Genomic DNA, 19,609 nt, shown 5'->3' on the forward strand with positions numbered 1-19,609 from the left:
ATGATTTAAGAACAGATGATCTGATTCACACACAGAACATCAATTTCCATATTACTTATCTTACAAATTGCTGAGTATTTGATAGAAAAAAAACGTTGCATGGGATTGATCCCGTATCCATTTCTTGGTGTAATATTTTAATTGCTCCAAAATAAATCCTAAGATCTTTGATTCAATTTTCAAAAGGTCAGCTTCAGTTGTGAAAATAAGCCCATGACCATATGTCCAGAATGTAAAAGGAATAAGGGCGTACTTAATGACAAGCAGATGACAAGGCCAAAAGAAATGGACAAGTATTTCCACCTTGGTCATCTTTCTCTTGCCTCTTGGCTCACTTCACGGGAATTCTTAATTATACCTGCCCTGGTTAGACCGCCAGTGCCACAGCTACACACCAGCTCTGTGAAAGGCCTACTGGGCGCCCACTACAGGCCAGGCACAGTGGACACAAAGAAATGAAGGGCAACGTCCTGCTCTTCCCAAGGTTATCTGCTAGGGAGACAGATGTCCAGCGGAAGATAATGTCATTACTGGATGACTGAAGGGAGATGTGGCAGTGGCCAAAGTAAGTTAAGCCTCCTGGGGAACACCCACCCTTTCATCTCTGTTCTGGAATGTATGGGTGCCATCTGTGAGACTTCTACCACCTAGTACTTTGGGGGTGTTTTTGTTTTTTTTAATTTAGGAGTGTATGAGAAGGACAAGTCCCCCAGTGGAGGAAAGTACAAGTAAAACCTTACAAATCGTATGCCCAAATAAACCTTAGTTTGACAATTCACCAGAGAAATAAGCGAATCAACCAAGAGTATGTCTTTTGTACTACTGCCAACTCACAGTCTATAAAATGAGCAGGATTTTTAAAACATCGAGAGGTACTCGGTTTCATTTCCAAACCCTGTATCTGATTCTGATTATATAATTCTGCCTTTTAAATACAGACCAAAGGAAAGGATACTGTTACAAATGAAAAACAGGGCCAGGGGCCTCCACCACAGTCACATGCCATTCAAATAAAGTCCAAGCAGTTTTCAATCTGCAGGATTCCGTTTAATTTTAAGTCCATATAATAGCTTGCCTCCCCTATTAGCCATTAATCTCACTGGGACTTCAAAATTCTAATTATGCAACTAAACATTAAGAAAATTTAATCACACAAGCATGCCATAATTTAAGGCGACCTTATCAATCTGAAAAATCATTACCTACCTCATATTTTAGCTTACGTTGAATGGTGCCATTGTGGAGTTTCTCATTATCCTGATAAGAAAATAAAAAGCCCTCTATATTAAATTATAGCTTGTTCATAGAGGGAAAAGAAACTGATTTGATTCGAAATATTTATGGGAACAAAATTCTAAAGAAGCATACTTGCTCAACAATGACAACGCTTCTATAGAATTTATATTCCTGAGGTAAACACGACTCTATCAATCTATCTGCCTGTAAAGGAACTGAAGCATCTAGTCCTACTCTTAAAATTCTAAGAATAATATTAAAAACAAAATTTCCTTAGGAAACTTCTTAGGTTGCAGAATAGGAATGAAATGTTTTTATTTTGATAAAAATCAACATCGCAAATATGTATCTTCTCAAAAGCAAAATTATGTATCTACTCAGGATAATTTATCAAGCAAAATTAAATACTTAAGGAAATTGGTTGTATTTTTGGAGAAAACAAAAATGTTATGTGTAGAAGCTTTATAAATCAAATAAAGTAAATAAAATGTTTTAGAAGACTGTACATTCACTTACGCATTTTCCCCAGAAGTATAACATTTTAAAATAAAGTTTCTCTTGAATCAGCACTGTTTATTACCTGTTAAGCTCCACCCAAGCAATATTTAATTTTTCTAGAACATTTTGCATCTCAATTTTCTCACTGACGAACAATAATAAAGGAGCCCATCACTGCCACCGCCACCACCTTATGGCAAGGTCGTCTTGGAAACGAATGACCGATGGCTTGGCCCCCTCAGCTCACCTTCACCACATCGGCAGATGCATTGCTATCCTCATCAGTCACGCGATGTAAGTCCTGAAGTCGTCTTTGGACTTCTTCTTCAATGTAAGCACTGATCCTGCAAACAAGAGAGGTGGGCGCGGTGGTACTTAAGGACTTCTAACCATACAGGGCACGTGAGATCCTTTCTTCATTATGCCCTTCAAAACGAGGAACTTTCTCATTCTAAACACCAAACATAACAACTCGGAACCTGGAACATTCTTCTACATTCTAAGAAATCTAGTGCCACGTGTTCACTATCTGGGCTTTTCCAAAAGAAGAGAGTAATGGACAAATAACAGAATCTTGAGGATAAAATGGACAGCAGGTGATTCCATCTAAATCTCTCCTGGATCTCCCTGGTGGAACCCCTGCTGCAAGGCGGAGAATCACAGACACGGTTTTGGAAGGCTCCATGGCCTCAGCCCTGACTTTGAAACCCAGCACTTCACTCAGCAAGCCTCAGTTCCCTCACATGGAAAACAGTGACAGTTATTTCTCACATCACAAAGTCATTTAAGAGGATTGAAAGAAAAAAAAAAGTGGATACAATCTCTATGAATCTTCACTATCTCGAAGGAACAATGGCTTGAATTGTTTCTGCTCTGTCTTGTCTCTCCATTGGCACCTGGCTGGGAGAAACTACATTTTAAAGGCCTCTCTACCTTCCAAACTCCCTGGCATGGGGCCGAGACGGTGGAAGCAAGAAACAGTTGACTACTGACGCAGTTGCCAACTAGACATCTGGTACCCTCGAGAACATAGGTGAAACTGTAGGAAGTACAAACCATCCACCCAGCGGAACTGGGGAGACCAGGGAATTTCAGTTCCAGCTAAAATCCTTCTAGTGGCTCAGGTTGCCCACATGGAAGGCTCACTGAGTTCTAGGCTCTCCTTCCCCCAGTTCTAGAAACAATGATTAGATGGATTATTTAAAATGAACTGTTTTGCACGTTTATGTCTGAGCACACTAAAAAAGAATCTGCTTTCATTTCTCTAAACACATGCACAGTCCTAGGAAACATTTCGGTACTACTGACCATGCCTGGATGAATTTCTGAAATGTTAGGTAAAGAGATTAAAAGTGTAGGTAAAACAGCACAGAAGAATGGATAGGGTAATAAAATGTGGTAGTTACGTTTCAGCACTGAAAGGAAAATCATACACAGCTGAGCCAGAGCCAACGGCGCTTACAAATGAATTACTTCTCTGGACCTTTACTTATATTTTAAACTAGCCCCACTGAAGATGCAGACCTGGATTTAAGGGGATACAGAGGCTCATAGCATTCTGAATACATTTTGATACCTGAATACATATTGTCTAATGCCCAGGGCTCATGACTGCCCAATCTGAAATGTCCCCATGACACCGATAGAGTTGAGGAAAATAATCCATTTTCTTATAGGCAATGAATGATTAAGTCAATTTATCTGAAAGCTCTAAGCCACAGAGCAATGTACAATGCCACTCAAGTTGAAAATCATTTTACTATAGTAGCATCAGATGTATATGCCAGTCATGATCATTCTGAATATACTGGTATAATTTCTGTTATAGACTTCATCTATTTGTAATTAATATTTCCATAAATTAACTGTCAGCACAAGGTCCTTCTTCTTGGTATGGTTCAATTAGCTCTACTTCTTTGTTCCTCTTAGCCTGGACTTGGTTCACTCCTTTCTGGATGAGGTGGTTTCCCTGCACCTTCTAATTCTATCTGCTCACACAACATTGCACCAGCATTCCTTGGATCTGGTTGGCCATTCCCCAGGTCTTTGGTTTCCTTCAAATGATACCTCTCCCCACCAGGCAGCAATTGATGGAAACAAAGCATACACAATTCAAGGACACCTATCAGTTGTCACCTTTGATAGATCCCTCCATATGCAAACTGGACAATATGAGGTACAATAAGCCATTAACTCATATCACAAATGTAGGTTTGGCACAGTTTCATGTCCAGTACCTGGCATCCATCAGAGGGACCAGGTGAGACTTTTCAGCAGTGGGTGGCAAGCTGGAAGAAGCAGCTTTTCCCTCCAAGGTCCCACGATGCCCTTTTTGAACACCATCAACCTCACAGATCTTCTGCTTCAACTGTTGGATTTCATGCTCTAATCTACAGAGACGGGAGTTACATTAATTAATTTATTAACAGTATTGCCTGAGCATCTTCAGTGGGTGGGACACTGTTCTAGAAACATGGGGGATCTAGACACTCTTTGCAAAGAGCTTTACCTTCTAATAGAAAAGGTGCCACATCAGACAAGATATAAGGTGATAAGGAGCCACAAGAATTCCGAACAAATGCTGTAGGGGTCCAAAGTTGGAAAGAGTTTAATTATCAAGTGCAAAGATGTTCCCACTGTGCTCCAAGCCAATCCTCTGAGGTAGATGGGCAGGGTTCTGAGCCCCCTGCCACTGCTTCAATGAGAACAGTTGGTCTTTGATTTTATATCGGGATCCCCCTAAATACTTCAGTTTGACAAAAGAGATCTAAGCTTTAAAGAATTTTTAAAAACCACCCATCTAGGAGAATCCACAGCGTCAAGGCAGCTCTAAGTTGAGTCTTCAGAGCCCAGTGGGAATTCGGATGTTTGAAGATAAGGCTGAAGGGTTCTCCAGGTGCAGAAAGCAGTACGAACAAAGGCCTACATCACGAAAACTAGGAATCCACTTTGGCTAAGGCAGAGGGTGTGGAAAAGGGAAATAGATGAGAGATCTAGGAAACCAAGGTCAGTATCTTGAGAAATTAAAATAAACTATAAATTGTTGAACCAAATATTTATTTCCAATGATAAATGATACATATAATACAAGGTAAAGTGTGCATAAAGCCATTCTCCTGCTGGCCCCAGCATGCTTGAATCCAGAGCCAGGAGACCAGAGGGCCAAGCTTGCCAGTAAACATGGTCCCAGGCACACGAGACCCAGCCAAGGGCTACAGCTCATGCACTGTGTGAACTTGGGCAAATTAATGAAATCTAGGTCTCAAGTTCTTCATACACCGAATGAGAGAATCAGCTAGTCTTCCAAATTCCTTCAGTTCCAAACTTCAGATTCTAGCTTCAGATGCTGGCACACCATGGTATTGCCAGCTCTCTGGTGTTACCAGCAGCAATTTGAGCTGTCCTGAACATGAGAGCCAAGTTCTTAATTCTCAGAAATGTGATTACAAGGTCACTAGGTCAGCACTCATGGGTTTCACAGAAGGCAATGCCCAGCTTAACTCAGCCCTTCATCTGTCTACTGATGAGCAAGTACTTACGAAGCATCAACTTGCACAGTATGAAGTATTTTCAAAGGAGGAAGAAGAAACCATGAAAAATTGAATTGATGTTAGGGACCAGTTGGTGGGCAAAGAACCAGGTAACAATATTAATATAAAGTCTCAGAGATGGTAAGAAAAATGAGTTGCATGTAAGTAACTGCCAACGTTCAGAACTAAGATGACACATACTGGAGTTGTTCAAGGACATCCTACAGTGCTGGAGCAATGGAAAAGACTCCACAGAGCAAAGGGTTTGGTGTGGGGCCCTGAAACCCAAACGGGACTTATACAGGGGGCAAGGGAAGCAGGGTATCCCAGGAAATGGTCTCAGCGCATACCTGGGCCACAGTCCTACGGCCAGCAGACAAGAGGACACAGTGGCCCAGAGTGGGGTGGTGAGCAGACCTGCCACCTTCTAACTGCATGACACTTGTCCCCAGTGGCTATATAACCACTGGGTGAAAAAGAAGACAGAAAATGGATTGAATCTTGTTTATGAGGAAGCCAAAAAAGGAAAGCCAAGTTCAGCGCACTGTTGTCTGATCTGGATGAGATCATTAATTTTAAATTTTAATAATATTATAATATAATAATAATAATATAATATAAAATAATAATATATTTTAAAATAATAAATTTTAAATCAAAATTTAAATTCCACGCAAATTTAAAATTTCATGCTTGTGGGATTTCACGAGAGGTGTACTCGGGCTGCACAGCAGGCCCTGGCTTAGCAATGAGAACCCAGAGAGATAATAACAAGCAAAACCAACACCCACAGAAAGTTGCAGGAGCATCACAGCCAGAGCAAAGAGCTCAGAATGTGTTGGCCTGAATTAGGTCTTAGCAAAGTCTACTCCATCAAAACACATGAAGCTGAAAGCATCCTTTGTGTGGCTTCTTGAGGAACACTGACATTGGGGAATCACTTCCATGGAAATCACAATACTGTATCTGCTGTAATAGAGTATTAATAACAAATGGCCAGGGAGTGAAGCTGCTTGACAAAAGCCAGGGACATCAAGCTAAAAGCTCATGCTGCATTCTTGCTGCACACTGCAGGGTATAAATTGAGAGTGTGCCCTCCACTATTTTAAATTTCCTGGGGCTGGAGCTTTATCCAGCAATTTCATTTACATAACATACCTGCAATCATTTTCTTAAACCTCCAACCTATTTCTCCCAAGTAATAGCATTATGGTTTTTGATTGTTATTTCTTGCTGCTTTGCTGGAAGGAATTACCAGAGAGCAAAGGTAAATAGAACCCACAGTACAAGCAGATCATTTTAGGAGGGTGGTTGTCCCAACCTGTTCGGCAAGATGATGGAGAGAGGCTCCAGCCTCACAGTAGGTCTTGCTTTGTCATCAGTATGGATCCCAGGCCTCTGCCAATGTCAAGCTGGGCTGCTACAAGCCAGCCAACTAGGCTTTGGTTACAGCCCCTCAGGGGGTGCTTGTGGGTGGTTAGAATGCTGGAGAGCGGTCAGCGGTCCAGGCCCTCCAACCTGGGCTTCAGGTACAATCTCAACGGACTAAAGGGTCTGGAGCTAAAGAAAATGCACAGGCCCCGGTCTCCTCTGCCCCCTTCCGAAAGAGTGAGGACTCTGAGGCCCAAAGATCAAAGAGCCTGCCAAGACCAGCCAAGCAGAATGGGGCTGGGCCAGGATATGAACCATCCCCCTACCCACCCTGTTAGGACAACAAATTGGGTGATGTTTGCACACCAGGCGCCTACAGATTTCTGGGAGGCTTGGCATCATGTCTGCTGGCCTACCAGAAAAAGTGTTCTCGAATTCATGTATTTATTCCTTTTGAAAACCTACTGTGTGGGAAGCATGGTGACAGGGAATGGGTGGGAGAAGGTAAATGCTCTTTCTTTACCATGAAAATAGTGCTAGTTCCTAGTTTCAGTTTTCACAACACCAAAAGAAATGTGAGTAAATCATCACCACACATGCTTAAAAATGCCACTGTGTTTGGAATCACCTGGAGAATTTTGTTTGTTTAGTAGTTTACTCTAATGCAGAATCCCGGGGCCTCCCTCAAATACTGTGAATCAGGAGGGGTAGGAGAATGGCTGTTTTTCAGTTTCCCACTGGGTGTGGACATCAGCACAGGGTGCAGTCTGCGCACGAAGGGATGATGTTTTATCGTAACCAATGTGGTCCCAGAGAAGATGGTAAGCCCATGGTGAGGATGAAGGGAGTGGAGAGGATAGGAAAAATCCAGAGGAGGGGCTCGGGAGGGGGTAAAGAAGGGGACAGGGAGAAGGAAAAAAAGAGGGAGGAAGGGAAGGGAAAGAGAAAGGGAGAGGGAGGGCCAAAGGAGGGACAGGGAAGGAGGGGAGGGGCCGGACCCAAGGGAGGGGGCAGGTGGGAAGCTGTCCTATTTATCAAATATGAACACATTCGCATTCATAGGCCAGTGGAGTAAGGGACAAGGGCTTTGGTTTTCTTCAGGTGTTTTTTTCAACTGTAGGCCAATGATTCTAAAATGAGGATCCTAAGGAGAAAAGAAAATGTTTAGGGGCACTTTCTCAGCTTTGGCTTGACCATAACCATTTGCTGGTGTATTAGAAAACACACAGGCAAAAAAGAATTACTTTTGTAAAAGACAGTGAGAGACACAGCAGGAGGGGTGGAAAACATGTGATCATTTGTGTGCCATGCTCTCCCTTCCCCGTCTCACCTCTCCCTGTCCTTCTCCAGGGCTTCCTGCTCGGCTTCCAGGCTGGCCCGGAGCCCCGACTGCTCACTGCTGCTGCTGTGCAGTGTGGCCAGCTTCTGCCTCTGCTCCTCGATCTCCAGGCCCAGGGTGGAGCGCCTCTGCAGGGCCGAATGCCGCCTCTCCAGCCTGGCCACGGCCCGCTCCAGGGCCTCCCTCTGCTGCTTCTCCCGGGACTCGAGAATCTCTTTTTCCTTCTTCCTCACTTTTTCCTCCTGACGTGCAATGTTGGCAGTGAATTCAAAGGTGGCTTGGAGCTTCTGCAGCTGGCTCGCATTGGCCCGGTACTGTGCAAGCTGTTCTTCTTTCTCTTCCATTTCTTTTTCCACTTGATACAGAGTGTTATCTAAGCCGAGAGGACCTCTGTCAAGGATTTCAAATGCTCTCTGCTTCTCCTCCAACAGGGTCGGCAAATGATTCTGCAGGAGGTACTGGAGCTGGCGTTCTTTATACTGCAGCCTGTATTCCACCGGCTTTATTTTCTCTAAATTTTGAGCCGCCAGGGTGACATCTGTGACGCTACCATCATTGTTCTCCAAAAATCCAACGTCTTCTTCATTTGCAGATTTTAAACGCTCCAGGAGCTCCTGTTCTTCCTCAACTTCTTTTTTCAGGAGGTCCTTCTGCTGAACCAGGTCTTTCTCCAAGTTGGCTAGTTTGACCAGCTGCCTTCTCTTGAACTCTAAGAAATGCAGCTGAGCCCTCTCTAACTCCTCACCGTCCTCATCCCCTTCGGCCCGGGCCTCCTTCACCCGCAGCAGGGACTCCCGGATGCCTTCCAGGTCCTTCTTCTCCTCCTCCACCCGCTGCACTTCGCCTCGCCGGAGGAGCCGGATCATCTCCTGTTTCTCACGCAGCTGCTCTTCCAGATGCACCACAAGCATGACCTGCTCCTTCTCCTGCTCCTCCAGCCTCTTCTTCTCCAGTTCGAGCTTGGCGTACTGCTCATCCTTCTCCCTTTTGAGCCGGTCCAGCTCTTGAAATATCTGGAGCTTCTCGGCCTTCTCGTTGTTGTTGAGTTCTTGCAGCCGCTGGAGCTCTTCTTTGACTCGGAGAAAGCTCTCCTCCTCTTGCTTCTTTTTCTGCAGCTCAATTTCCTGCTGCTCCCTCAGCCTTTCCTCTTCAAACTTTTCCTTCTCGGCGAGCAAATCCTTCAGCTTGCTCTCAATGTGGAAGCTGCGGCGCTTGAGGCTCTCCTCCTGCTTGCGGATCTGGAGCTGGACAATCTCCGTCTCCTTGCGCTGAGTCTCCACCTCCTGCTGCATCCGTTCCAGTTCGGCCTTATCTGACTTTTGCTTTTCTTCCATTTCTTCTATGAGTTTCCTGAAATGCCAAATGTTGGCTGATTATCATTTGATGGCTAAGCACAAATGTTGTTCTAACTTTTCTCTTAATTGAAATGTTCTGAAAATTGACAGACAACACAAAGTCAAACCCTTTGCGAAAATAAAAAGTGGGGGGAACTGCTTTTCTTTTCATTTCCAGCAGCATCATGCTTAACTTTTTTACTCTGTAACTGTCCAACATATCATTTGCCTAATCTCCTGAAGTAGCCTCTGATATCATTTCTTTGTAGAGACTATAAGCATAATGTGTTATGCATGATATAATTTTAAAAGCCCCCTGAGCTCAAAGAGAAAGAACCATGCCCAATTTAAATTTAAATGTGAATAATTTTATTCTGCCCAATGGCTAAAATTCAATAGAAATTCAGTTACAAAATGACATTAAATAAAAATGCTTATGCTGTCTTCAACTCATTGGGGTCAAATATCAAAGTCAAGATAATCGACAGTTCATTGTTCCAGTTCAAATAACCACATGCTATTTAGCATTTAATCACTAGTTTAGGACAAATGGTAATCACCAAATGGCCCAAAATATTAGTTTATTAACATGTAACGCTGAAAATAACAGGTGTCTCCGTGAGAATGCTGAGACAGATGATTGCAGAGGTGACATGTCATATTTGGTCCTGGAGAACAAATGATCCCCACTGGGGGCTAAGTCTGTGTTTTGAGGTTGGGATGGCCTCCAAAGCAAAAACACAGGGTGTGCAAAATATCACTATGTGGCCTCTATCTCCTGTCCCACCTAGGATCTATTTTATATGATGCTGGAAACTAAACTAATTTGTTTGTAACATCTAAACTCCAGAGTCGAGAAAATAAATATCCAATCTATAGATTTTCTGTGGCCTTAGTTTCTACTCCAGTATCTGTCCTTTCTCCATTTCTTGGCTTGTTAAATAGGCTGGGGGGGAGGGGGGAGAAAATGCTTAGCTTTATCCAACAGTTACATTCAGAACATATAAAAAAACAAAACAAAACAAAAACCTCTCCAAATCAGCTAAACACACACACACACCCAGGAGAAAAGTAAGCAAAAAATATAAAAAAACAAATTATAGAAGGGAAATACAAATGGCCAAACAACATAAGCAAAGAAGTTTAAGAGGGGAAGAGGCATAAGGAAGGGGAACTGTCATTCTTTGGGTTATTTTAAAACCTCAGGCAATATTACTAAGGAGGATATCCTTTTGAATTAAATATAAACAAGCATATACTTGGCATATTAAATTTAACAAGTGCATCAAATTTGCCTACTGACTCTATTCCCCCTTTCTCACGAGTATTTGAAGATGTACTATTTGAAAAGTTCAAACGTGCGGTAAAACGAACCAGCTAGAGGAATGACCTGCAGTCACCAGACACGTAAATACCTGACACAGAACCATAGGGAGGTGCTGAAAGAGACCCTGATGAACTCTGTATGAAAGATTAATGCAAGACTCCAAAGACAACACTAGTGTTAAAACCGGTACCCCACGTGGCTTACCTTTTACTTTCTAATTTTTCAAGTTCTTCACGCTGTTGCCGCTCAAATTCAAGTCTAATAAAAAAATCAAATGAAAATGAGTCACTTTTCTGAAAGAGCTTTTCTCTTTCTCTCTTATTCTCTGTATATAGTTGCATATTACAAGGAGCATCCATTTTTTAAGCATTATTTTTAATTACGATGGATTAGCAAGTTTAAAATGTTTTCTTTGCTCTACCTATGACTATGATTAGAAATTAGACATACGTTTGGGTGCTTGCATTCAGGCAGAAGAGAACATATTTTACTTGAAGGAAAACAAACAAAGCACCACTGTCCTAAAAAAGCAGAGTTAAAGGAAACTTCTAAATGATAAGCATGTCTACTCTATGCAGCTTAGTCACTGATGAGTGTATATAAAAATGGAGAATCTCTACCTTAGACAGATGGGTCCTTTTATAGGGAAAAGACTGCCAGGGAGGTAGAGAGAGAGAGAGCACAGACATCAATTAAGAAAAGAATTAACTGGGGGAAAACATCAGGAGAAAAGCAGTAAAGTACTTAAAAGCCAATAGCCATGCACACATTGAAACATCTTTTTATAAATACCACATTTCCCAATAATTTCTCGAAGCAAAGACTCCAAAGAGTTAGCTGTGTTATGTTTGCACACTTCCCATCATAATGATAGCACTAATAATGAGTACCAATAATAATTGTGACAGTAGTCAAATCCATAGTTTTACCACTTTGTACATGGTTCTACCATAGGCAGGTTCATCAAGAGCCTCCTATGACCAGCAGTTCTAGGATACAAGTAACTGGGGACTACATAGTTTGTAAACGGGTTTACCAGAGAGCGAGCAAAATAAAGGGGGCTAGTCACTGGGAGTTTTAAAACAACTTGCTAAAATATTGATAACAAAAGTTGATTTCTTCTCAAATACTAGACTTACTGACTACAAGATTTCACTCTTCTTAAACAGCATGAACAGTAATTCTTAAACTTACACATGTTCCCGTTATGGTAAATGGCAGATACAGCTAAAAAGCTGAACTACGGAAAAATTCATCACAAACTTTCCTTGTATAATGTGCAAATGCAGATTGGCAAAAGTTACCTTTACAAGGAGCTAACAAATGTTTTAATTAGATGTGTTATCCATTTAATTTGGGCTAATATTGAGCATAAGATGTCTGGTGGCTTTTGTAAGCAGACCTGTGTGCTGTGCTGAGTGCTTTACCCATGTTAGTTTACTTTGTCTTCCCAGCAAATCCTAACGATAACAAATAGTATCTCCATTTTATAGATGAGGAACCCAGCGCTCAGATATGTGAAAGAACTTGTCCAAAGTCATAATGGTGATATGTGGTAAAGCCAGGATCTGAAGCCAGGATCTGAACCCAGGGCAGCCTACTTCCAAAATACCATCACTTCTTAAGCAATGCTCAGATTTGTGATATACAATAAAAGAATTATATCCTTCACTGAAACTTGTCATTTAGTGTTATACGTATCCTCCTACCAAATGAAAATAATCTGCAGATTATAGGCATTGCCATCCATGAGAAATCAATCACATAAATATATATGAAAGGTATTTGCCAATACCCAAGCTCAGCACATATGTCATTACTCTAAGTAGGGATAAGGTTTCATTAAAGTTAGTATATGACTGTTCTCTTTTATACAACAATAAAGAGAATATTGGAAATATTTCATAGTATTTTTTAGACTTCAGTGCAGTTTAGGCTTTCTAGAAATATTTACACAGTCAAAAAGCATCACTAGATAAAAAACTTTCAAAATCAGAGAACTTCCTTAATGGAATTGTCTTTAGTCTCTGTTTTTACTTTCTAAGAACAGCTCATAGAACCACGAACACACACTGCTCTGACGATGTCACAGGCACGTGGTCATAAGCCAAATGCTCCTCTGAGAGTTGGGAGACCTGGGTTCCAATGAAATCCTATCACTGAGGACTGTTTACAAAGGGCAGGTGCTGGGCTGGGTTCTTAGTGGGCAATACCTTCACTCTGTTCTCCCAACCCTGCCAGGCTGACATGTTTCTCATTCCCATTTTATAGAACCTGAGGCTTAAAGCAATTAAGTAGCAGAGGGAGAACTTGAATCCAAGTCTGATATCAAAATCTGGGCTGCTGACCACTACAATTGTCGCTAGTGAGCTGTGTGATCTCAGGAGGTCACAAAATGTGGGTGTGAATATCTTCATCTCTCATGGGATGCTCTGAGTACCTATTTTTTTTTTTTTTAATTGAGTATGGCATCAGGCACAGGGTGATTTCAGGGATACAGCAGTCTATAAAGGTGACATGGTTCCTGACCCCACAGGACTCTCAGTCTGTGACAAATAAACACAAGTGGACACCCAATGAGTCGCAAGCTAGGACTGAAGGACACAGTGTTATAACATACAAAGTGGCGTACTGATCCCAGAATTTGGTACTACCTAGAATCAAGGCAAGCTTCCTGAGGAAACGTAAACCTAAGCTGTGCCCTTTTTCTTCGTACATAATAGAGAAACTCAAGAGAAGCTCAATAAAACCAGATCTTGGCTTGTTATGGGGGAAGTGGCAAGACACGAAGCTTAACAGGGCAACAGAAGCCAGATAGTAAAGAGCCTTGGAAGTTATATTAAGGATTCCTAACTTGATCCTAAAGATGGTGGCAGAAAAGTACCTTGGGACATGTTGTCGAAGAACACACAGACCTGATGTTCTACAGAGAACAGATAGGAGAGGAGCAATACGGGAAGCCAAGAAACTAGGAGGCCACTGTAGTCACGTAAATGAGAGCTGATGGAGGCAAGACCTGGTGTAACTGGGATAAAGAGATCTCTGATCTTTAGGAGGTCAAGCTGACAGAACTTGGGGGTTGTGATGAGAAAGGAAGAGTCAAAGATGCCCCCTCAGGTTTCTGGCCAGGCCACACAGGAGGTGGGAGGGCAGAACCTAACTACCAAGAGGATGAGTTAAAAGGTCTGCAGGTCTGAACACAAATTCTAGTGATTGTGAGACCACGCATGAGTTACTTAACCCTGGACACTTAATTTTCACAGAAATCAAAGAAAATAATAAGCCCTACCTCAAAGGGTTGTAGCCAAGATCAAATGAGGTAATACATGCAGAGTATGTAGAGCACCTGCGCATATTAAGTGCTCAAGTGTTGCCTCTTATTGTTAGGATCCACTGGGATGAGGAGGAGCACTGGGGACAGAGCCAGTGGGGGAGGCAGAAGTAGCAATGGTAGCTGCACCAGTGCTAGTACTCCCAGTAGCAAAGGTAAGAGTAGTAGCTAACATCCACTGAAGATTCATTCTATACCCTGGTTCTGAGGACTTTGCATTTAACTCATAATGGCCCTTGAGGTAAATGCCATCGTTATCCCATTTTAAATGTCAGAAATGGCCATATTGCTAGTAAATGGCAGAATCAACCTTGACTCTAGAGCCCACAATTTTAATCTCTTCTCCATCCTGCCTTCAAGAAGGTAAGCTCAATTTTATAACTGTTGAATCTAATGATTCCAGAGGGTCATCCAAATTGAGATGTACAATAGGAAGGGAGATACAGACGAAGGTCTAGCTCTCAGGCCCTTACCAAGGATGGAGACACGGACTTGGGATTCACCAGCATCTAGATTGGAACTGAAACCGCAAGAGTGGATGAGGTTACCCAGGATGTACGTATGGAATGAGAATAAAGGAGCTTAGTGTAAAGTCTGGAAGACCAAAGACACTACAGTGACCAGCAGAGAACAAGGCTAGGGAGCAGTTAAAGACACAGAGAGAAGGTCAGGAAAGGGTAGGCACAGGAAAGCAAAGGGAAGGGGAAGCAGTAGTATGAAATGCTTCAGGAAAGTCAAGTAAGATAGGGCCCAAAGAGAACTCAGCAACACGGAGGTCACTGGTAAATCTGGAGTGAGCTTTGTTGGATTGGGGCCAGACTGCAGTGGACTGAGGACTGAATGGGAGGAAACTAGAGGCTGATTGTAGATACAGTAGAGAGCTTTCTCAGTAATTTTAGTTATGAAAGGGGGCTGTGGTAGTTTTAGGAGAATGAGTGCTCATTTTAATAGCTGGAAGACACTTGTGCAATATTTAAACCCCAGTATAAACAAGCCAGGAGAGGGTATAAAAAACTGGGGACAGAGTTCCCATATATGAACAAGGGACAATTTCTCAACCTCTCTAAACCTCAATTTCCCCATCTGGAACCAGCCTCAATAACAACCCTGGTCCCTGTTGAGTGGAGGATCCTATGAAAGTATATAATGAGCACTTAGCAGTTAATAAATACTAGCTATGAATCCTAGAGCATCCATAGTACAGGTAGCGGAAGACAAAGAGCAATTCGGCCATTGGGATAGGAAGGACGGAGGCAAATATGAAAGCAAAGCAGACGTGGGCTTTGACAGTGTTGATCTCTTAGGACTTCTGTATTCTCTGTGAGGTCAGAAGCAAGGTTCTCTGCTAAGAATAAGGAGGAAGGTGGTGTGGTTAGAGGCATAAAGAACATGGAGATTATTGGTAATAGACAAAGAAGCCAGCAGGCAAGAGAACTGATAAGAAAAACAAGCAATAGGGGGTGGGTGGGCATCATTCAAGCTTAGAGATTGTCAACTTACAGAGGCACCAACCTCTGTGTGGATGTGGCTTTCTCTTATGGCACTGAGCTGAGATACTGGATACAGGTTCAGGGCAAGGAGACAGTTTAGTGGACCCAGGTGGGTCTCTGACAAGTGAAAAAACCAAAGGACTATCTGAGCATTTGGGAAGAGGATGGCTCAAGTGTTGAGAATGAAAACTTGGCTGGAGAGAGAAGTGGGGGCAAGGCAAGGCTTACAGGTGAAAGTGAAAAATCTAAGAAGTTTCCAGGCTAAAGACATGAATTCACTTATGTAACCATGAGTATCCACATGGAATCACCCAAAATAACAGCAGGACTGAAAAAGATGGTGACGCTTAGAAGGTAAGTAGATGACAACAGTAAGGAGGGGCAAAGAGTGGGAGAGCCAGGTGCCATAAGTGAACAGATCAGAATGCTCTGGGGGGCACAGGAAAGGTGGTCTGAGGGCAGCTGAGTCTCTGGGCTGATGAGACCCCTGGCTCTTCCTCAGTAGAAGTTTTCATTTTAGAACATCTGGGTGTGATGAGGAAAGGAAAAGTACTCGGCCCAGTGGTGGTTGTCAACCTCAGATGTAAGAGGCCACAGCTCTGACCCCTCCTGAAGAGTGGCATCTAATGACATGGAAGGTTCTGAGTCAAGAAATCAGAGAGACATTCCCACTTTAACTCTTAATGAAGTATGGATGCATTTCTGTGGCCTGTTACTAAAAAAGGAAAAATTATGCTTGGTTTCTACCAAAAGGATTATGTCTGTGGTAACTAATGACTCCCAGTTCCAAAAAAAATAAAAGATGCTCAGTCTTAACTTTAAACCAAGTCCCAACCATTCTGAAGAGTCATAATCACGAAGTCAAGAACTGTATTTTAAAATATGAGGTGATACTGGCTGTTGCTGGTACTGTATGACTTCCATTAAATATTACATATTTACTAATCATACTTTAAAAAATGCACCTCTTTCCTTAATCAATGATAATTATTTCAAATAACAAACCTCAATAGACTGTAAAATATAAATGTGAATGTGTTAATATCACGGAAAGAATATCAACTGTAACTGTATCTTAATGTGGCTTCATTTTAAATAAATGTAATTCACTTTCTTATTTTACTGGAATTACCTTGGCCCCAAATGCTAAATTCCTAAATGTTACAATTAAAAGGAAAACCACGAAAGGATGTAATTTTTGCAGCTGTTTTTAGCATTTTAAAATGACATCTGGAAGTACATATACTGTGGTAGGTCCAACAAAAAAGCATAGCATACAAGCTATTTTTATGAGAAACAGCCTCTTTTTTTTTTTCTTTTTTGCATTAAGAGGCATCTAGCATTTTTAGGTATAATTGCACATCTTGCAATTTATATTCCTGTTATCATCAGCAATGAAAAAGCAAGGGGGTGGGAATTTCTTAGTTCGCACCATGACACTGAAAGTGAGACTGTGATTATGAAGAAAAGAAAGAAAAAAAGAAAAATTTTAAATGAACTGAAAGCATAAATATTCCAGCCCTTATGTTGTGCCAGTGGTGATTAGTTTTGTACCTTTGATGTCGCTTCACATTTGAAAAGGAGGAAAACAGCTACTCAAGTCCAGCCAACACTCGACAGACTGGCAACTGTGGTGGAGGTGGGCGTGGAGGGCAATGGAGGCTGAGCCCCAGACCCCAGTATGACTGGAAGGCAGTCACCTGACAATAGAGGTGAGCTGAAGGCAAGGCAGTCTCCATACTCTCCACATGGATATTCTCCATAGTATGTGAACAGGTAAGGGGGAAATCCTTGGGCACTGGGTAAGCCAGAATTTTTTCCACACAATTTTTAGGTTCCAGTCAAGTATAGAGATGACCCCATGGGTGTGCAACCTGTGAAGATACACAGGGTCCTGCATTCACTGTCTACTGCCACCATCTTGCAATTCTTAATATTTGAACAAGAGGCCCCAGGTTTATACTATGCACTGAACTCTGTATATTACGTATGCATTCTGATCAAGTATATGTTATTTTTTAAAGAACTCCCGGCCTGTTACCTGGAATAGATGGTGGTAGTCCACAGTCCAGATTCTGGTAAGGGCCAGATGGAAAGCAGCTAGAATAGACCAGAACTCCATGCTAGATGGTTCACTTCTCACTGATCCTTCACAAGGGATTAGGTTTCCACAACAGTGGGTTCTGTAATGGCTAGACCAGAATGGCTGACCTTCTTACCTGCCTACTCCCCTCAGGAACTTCCAGCCAGTTTCAAATCACCTTACAAATGAGCAAACTCCCAAGGAGACTGGGGGATCTTAAAGACTGAAGAGGAAGTTTGGATTTTGGTGCTGGAGTTTGTGAAGGTTCTATCCAATTATTTTCCTGACATTCTAGACATTCTTTAAAGGCTGAGCAGAAACCAGAGACTACCCCAAGGTAGGCACAGGTAAACACATGAAAGGAATAACCTGGTCATTCATTCAGACCCTGTCTCTTCATGGAAAGGCTCTGAGGTCTTTCCTATGCGCATCATTGGAAACTTTTATTAGAAACCTGAGACTAGCTGCTTTGTAGAGACAGTGGAACACTACACCACTCCCTCCCCATTTCCGTCTCTTTCCTCCCAGATCATTGCACAACATGGCAGGTTATCCTACAGTACAGTGACTTACATACAACTGCAATTCAAGGTGCATATATCAAAATAAGGGTCTCACGATGCAACTGAATCTAGGAGGTTGTGAAATTAAACCCCTTTTAGTTAGAAGTCTGAGTTTTTAACACAGATACCCTAGTACTCAGATGGTTTTCTAATGAACTTTCAAATCCCTCGTCTAGAAAGCATTCAGTAAAGACTTTCAGGAGCCAGTCTTAAGCCTTTTGTATTGCAAATGGAAAGTGCTCAAAGAAACAAAGATTGCTTTAAAAAAAAATAGTAAAATTTGATACTATAAGCATTAAGTCAGTTTTCTCCCCAGCGTATTTCTCATAACAGTGGTAGAACCTGCTCCAATAAAGGCAGCCAGGACCCCATGTTAAACCCAGGAGACCTACCTGATCGAGCTGCAAGATCACATCAAGTTACAGCTACATGGGGATTCAAGAGATCATGCATTCAACTTGGCACACACCCCTATACCTTGCTCCCCCTTACTATTTTACAGGCCAGGAGACTGAGGTCCAGAGAATATTAGAGAGAGGTCCAAAGTGACTGACTTCTTTAGAGGAACTAGGAGTAAAGCTTGCCTCTTCCTACTCCTCCTTTTTTTTTTTTTTTTTTTTTTTTTTTTGGTAAAGACTGTATTTATTTATTAGACAGAAGAAGAGCACAAGCACGGGGAGAGGCAGAGGGAGACAACGGAAAAAGCAGACTTCCCCACTAAGCAGGGAGCCCAATGTGGGACTCGATCCCAGGACCTGAGCCGAAGGCAGTTGCTTAACCAACGGAGCCACCCCGGCACCCCTCCTCCTCCATTCTTACTTCAACTCTGGAATTCCACTTCACCGCCTCAGCTGAACCATGATAACTTTTACCCCAGAAACAGCCTTCTGGAAATTAGCAACGATTTATTATTCCAAGATGTACCTCTCTCTGTTGGACAAACCAGAAGGTGATTACCCTGCCACTCCATTCAGCTGCGCATGCCACACAGCCAATAAACCTGTCTCAACACCTACTATGTACAAGGGCAATACAGAATAGATCAAATGCCTTTGTCTCTTAAGAGCAGATTATAAATAAAATAAAATATGCACGCATATCAATCACATAGAACATGATGAACCCGAGAAAGTTCCATTTTTAACAGGAGATGGGGTAGAGGGAGAGCATTTATAGCCGCAGGGATGAGAGGATGCCTCACGGAGGAACTGCTGTCGAGCTGGGCCTTGACAGATGGACAGAATAACAATGGGCAACAGTGTGGTGAGTGGGGAAAAATCTAGTGGAAGAAAAACAGGAGCAGAGAGACAAAAGATACAAGCAAAGGAAACAGTAAAGAGAATGTCTGGCTATTGCTCAGAACAAATAAAGGGAAGTGGTGAGAAATAAAACCCAAAAGGTAGACCATGGGCAGAATGTCAAAGGCTAAGCTGACACTCTCGGGAGCACCTTCGTGGGTAACCTCTCCTCCCACCAACCTGTGCAGTCTTCCACCCAAGGCACTGAG

General features: G+C 42.3%; 1 protein-coding gene across 1 annotated transcript in view; it reads right to left on the minus strand.

The window, feature by feature from the left end:
* Positions 1 to 19,609, minus strand: part of KIF16B (kinesin family member 16B) — a 312,760-nt gene that overhangs the window by 96,984 nt on the left and 196,167 nt on the right. Inside the window, exons 18-22 of the mRNA XM_025876849.2 lie at positions 10,840 to 10,893; positions 7,966 to 9,324; positions 3,972 to 4,124; positions 1,982 to 2,078; positions 1,207 to 1,257 (exon numbers count right to left, since the gene is read on the minus strand). Of these exons, the coding sequence (XP_025732634.1) occupies positions 1,207 to 1,257; positions 1,982 to 2,078; positions 3,972 to 4,124; positions 7,966 to 9,324; positions 10,840 to 10,893 (1,714 nt within the window). The remainder of the gene's footprint in view (positions 1 to 1,206; positions 1,258 to 1,981; positions 2,079 to 3,971; positions 4,125 to 7,965; positions 9,325 to 10,839; positions 10,894 to 19,609) is intronic.

The sequence above is a fragment of the Callorhinus ursinus genome, unplaced genomic scaffold (assembly GCF_003265705.2).
Source record: "Callorhinus ursinus isolate GAN/ISIS: 27379988/994484 unplaced genomic scaffold, GSC_fseal_2.0 scaffold29, whole genome shotgun sequence".
Classification (NCBI taxonomy): Eukaryota; Metazoa; Chordata; class Mammalia; order Carnivora; family Otariidae; genus Callorhinus; species Callorhinus ursinus.